Here is a 4440-nt window from a genome sequence, read left to right as displayed (position 1 = left end):
CGAGTGAGCCACAGGATTTATACTTTATAGCTGAGGAACCTGTTGTTCCTGAAATTGTTGTTGACCAGATGAACTTTTGGACGCCAGGCAGGGCCGCCGCCATCACTTGTATGGGTGTGGCTTTGTTGGCTGGCCTGGCGGTGGCTGCTTACCGCAAATACCGAAGACAAGGAAAGTATATTCACGATCTAGAAGAAGAACTGGAAATGCGACAAACTGAAGTGGCCAGACTGAGAGATCGTCTGGAAACTCAACAGGATGGAAACTTGAAGACGGACATGACCCAAGACGTTCAATCTTTGGAACTCCAACGAGGAAGTCTGGACGCTGATATAATGATGCTGGAAGAGAATCTGGAAAAGAGTAAGCTCCGGGAAACTAAAATGGAACGTGTCTTGAACGAAGCTAAGGAGCAGATCGAGTCTCTGCAGAATCAAATCGCAGAGAAAGATCTTTTGATTGAACGGACCGCATTGCATAAAACAGAAATGGAACGTCGTCTGGAAGAAGAGGAGAAAGCGAGAGACTGTGACATCCAGATTTTGGAAAAAAAGTTGAATCTTTTCCAAGAGAGGATGGAAAGCGCCAAAAAGGAGGAAACTGAGCTCGCCTCCAGATTACAGGAAGCTGAAGCCACCAACCGAGTGTTGGCTTCAGCGAATGAATGCTTCAAGAGGGCAAATGACCAACTGAGAGAAGCTCTGGAAGAGAAAGAGAAGGAGGTCGACCATCTGGACATTTTAAAAGAAGCTTCTGCACACGTAATAGTCGGTCTACAACAGAGGAATGGCGATCTCGAGGAGGAAATTAAAAAGAATAAGGACGAAAAGGAGAAGACCAGACTTTTGAACGACGAAGTTCAGCAGATAAGGAACTGGGTTGCTGAACTTGGAGGTAAAAACGCCATACTGGAGGAGGAATTGGCCAAGAAAGAAATAAAAATAAATTTACTAAGGAATTCGCTAGAAAATGCAGAAGGAGAGAATAGTATTTTGAAAAAAGAAGTTCAGCATATGAGAGAATGGGTAGCTGAACTGGGCGGTCAAAATGCTAAGAAGGATGAGGAATTGGCCAGTCATGAACAAGAAATGAATTCACTGAAGGATTCTTTAGGGAATGAAAAGGAGAGGAACAGAAGTTTGATTGAACAAGTTCAGCACATGAGAAATTGTGAAGCTGAACTAGGAGGTAAAAAGGCCAAGTTGGAAGAAGAGTTACTCAATAAAGAACAAGAAATAAATTCACTGAAGAATTCTTTAGAAAATGGCGAACAGACCAACAGAATTCTGAGAGAAGAAGCTCAGCTGATGAGAAAATGGGCAGCCGAAGTTGATAGTGAAAAGGCTGAAGTAAAGAAAGAGTTAGCTGAGATGGACCAGGAAATAACTCTTTTGAAGAATTGTTTGGAAAAGGAAGAAGAGACAAACAGAATTCTGAATGAGGAATTGGAGCAGATGAAGTCGAGACTGGCTGAATTGGAAGGTACGAATCTAGATATTAAGGGTGAAATGACCCAAAAAGATGAAGTGATAAAGTCCATGGCGAATGCTCTAGAAAGTGAAAAGGAGAGAAATAAGGAGTTAAGGAAAAAGTTGCTGAAGCAAGTTGAAAGACTTGATCGCATCGTAGCATTCACCCGAACCATGGATGAATAATTCAGACGAGGATGACACCATGGGTCACTACCTTCTGCCAAAGTTGGAGACAGTGTGAATCAGTCAAGTGATGCAAGATGGAAGCAATGAACATGAAAGGTGATGGATGCTGCAGCGTTGTGTTCCAGAGGAGGTGCGATCTTCTTGGTCCATTCGATGGGCTTGACTGCAGGATGGGTGTTCACTGCTGCTCCCCCCAGCAGCAACCAGCAATGGTGAGGTCCCCCCACCTCCCATACACCCATCCTACAATCAAACTCATCGACTGGGCCAAGAAGATCGCAATGCCTCTAGAACATGACGCAGCATCAGTCCAAATCCTTTACATTGGCTTTTCATCAGGCATCCTTGGCAATTCCCTTGTCTTCCTGACGGAAGCAGGAGGGTCAGCTCTCAGGATGAGAATCAACAGCTGTTTGGAGGAAGGAGGACCAGCTCTCGCTTTGAGAGCCAACAGCTGTTTAGAGGGCCACCAGAAGGACCCCAGAGGGCCACCAGAAGGACCTCAGAAGGCCACCAGAGGGATACCAGAAGGATACCAGAGGGATACCAGAAGATGATTCTGTTGGAATAATCTAGAAGACCGGCCTTAATGCAGAAAGTCAAGTGTGCTATTTGTCCCATTGATGCAGGACTTCTAATAAAGAAAAAAAAGTTCTCTGTCCAATAAGGGGGCCAAATACGGTGGGATATCCTAAAGATCTATTCTAGCAGTGTTCTTCCTTCTGGTTATGCTGTTGGAATAATCTAAGAAGGACCGGCTCTGCAGAAAGTTCAAAGTATGCTATGTCCCTTGATTGCAGACCTTCTTAATAGACGTTCTCTGGTTCAAAGGCAGGCAAATAGTCGGATATCTAGATCCTATTCTTGCAGATGTCTTCATTTCTGGTTATTCGTTGGAATAATTCTAGACGACCGGCCTCTGCAGAAAGTCAAGTATGCTATGTCCCTTGATGCGACTTCTAATAGAAGTTCTCTTCAAGGGCGGGAAATAGTCGGATTCTAGGATCTATTCTAGCAGATGTCTTCCTCTGGTTATTCTGTTGGAATAACTAGAAGACCGGCTCTGCAGAAAGTCAAGTATGCTATGTCCCTTGATGCAGACTTCTAATAGAAGTTCTCTCTGTCAAAGGCATGTCAAATAGTCTTGGATATCTAAGATCTATTCTTGCAGATGTCTTCTTCTGGTTATTCTGTGGCAATAATCTAGAAGACTAGGCATCGGCTCTGCAGAAAGTCAAGTATGCTATGTCCCTTGAATGCCAGACGGTTCTAATAGAAGTTCTCTGTCGAAAGGCGGGCAAATATCGGATATCTAGATTCAATATTCTAGCAGATTGTCTTCCTTCTGGTTATTCTTTGTTGGAATAATCTAGAAGACCGGCTCTGCAGAAAGTCAAGTATGCTATGTCCCTTGATGCAGACTTCTAAATAGTTTGTCTGTCAAAGTGCGGGCAAATAGTCGGATATCTAGATCTATTCTTAGCAAGATGTCTTCCTTCTGGTTATTCTGTTGGAATAATCTAGAAGACCGGCTCTGCAGAAAGTCAAGTATGCTATGTCCCTTGATGTAGAATTCTAATAGAAGTTCTCTGTCAAAGCGGGCAAATAGTCGGATATCTAGATCTATTCTTGCAGATGTCTTCCTTCTGGTTATTCTGTTGGAATAATCTAGAAGACCAGCTCTGCAGAAAGTCAAGTATGCTATGTCCCTTGATGCAGACTTCTAATAGAAGTTCTCTGTCAAAGCAGGCAAATAGTCGGATATCTAGATCTATTCTAGCAGATGTCTTCCTTCTGGTTATTCTGTTGGAATAATCTAGAAGACCGGCTCTGCAGAAAGTCAAGTATGCTATGTCCCTTGATGCAGACTTCTAATAGAAGTTCTCTGTCAAAGCAGGCAAATAGTCGGATATCTAGATCTATTCTTGCAGATGTCTTCCTTCTGGTTATTCTGTTGGAATCATCTAGAAGACCGGCTCTGCAGAAAGTCAAGTATGCTATGTCCTTTGATGAAGGCTAAAGGGTCACTACCTCCAGCCAAAGTTGGAGACAATGTGAAACAGTCAAGTGATGCAAATGGAAGGAATGAACATGAAATGTAATGGATGCTGCTGCATTGTGTTCCAGAGGAGGTGCGATCTTCTTGGCCCATTCGATGGGCTTGACTGCAGGATGGGTGTTCACTGCTGCTCCCCCCAGCAGCAAGCAGCAAGGTGAGGTCCCCCCACCTCCCACACACCCATCCTACAATCAAAATCATCGACTGGGCCAAGAAGATCGCATGCCTCTGGAACATGACGCAGCATCAGTCCAAATCCTTTACAAGGGCTTTTCATCTTGCATCCTTGGCGATTCCCTTGTCTACCTGACGGAAGCAGGAGGGTCAGCTCTTAGGATGAGAATCAACAGCTGTTTGGAGGAAGGATGACCAGCTCTCAATTTGAGAGCCAACAGCTGTTTGGAGGAAGGAGGACCAGCTCTCAGTTTGAGAGTCAACAGCTGTTTGGAGGAAGGAGGCCCAGATCTCAGTTTGAGAGCCATCAGCTGTTTGGAGGAAGGAGGACTAGCTCTCAGTTTGAGAGTCAACAGCTGTTCTGAGGAAGGATGACAAGCTCTCAATTTGAGAGTCAACAGCTGTTCGGAGGAAGGAGGACGAGCTCTTGCTTTGAGAGCCAACAGCTGTTTGGAGGGCCACTAGAAGGACCCCAGAAGGCCACCAGAAGGACCTCAGAAGGCCACCAGAGGGATACCAGAAGAATACCAGAGGGATACCAGAAGATTA

The 4440-nt window shown here is 44.7% G+C and overlaps 1 protein-coding gene across 1 annotated transcript in view; it reads left to right on the top strand.

Moving 5' to 3' along the window:
• Positions 1-1655, top strand: part of LOC135202878 (myosin-2 heavy chain, non muscle-like) — a 1764-nt gene extending 109 nt beyond the window's left edge. Inside the window, exon 1 of the mRNA XM_064232332.1 lies at positions 1-1655. This exon is cut by the window's left edge and continues 109 nt beyond it. Within this exon, the coding sequence (XP_064088402.1) occupies positions 1-1655 (1655 nt within the window).
• The last annotated feature ends 2785 nt before the right edge of the window (positions 1656-4440 follow it).

The sequence above is a fragment of the Macrobrachium nipponense genome, chromosome 33, assembly GCF_015104395.2.
Source record: "Macrobrachium nipponense isolate FS-2020 chromosome 33, ASM1510439v2, whole genome shotgun sequence".
NCBI lineage: Eukaryota > Metazoa > Arthropoda > Malacostraca > Decapoda > Palaemonidae > Macrobrachium > Macrobrachium nipponense.
Note: the sequence above shows the minus strand (reverse complement) of the source record. Positions and strands in the feature narration are given on the sequence as shown.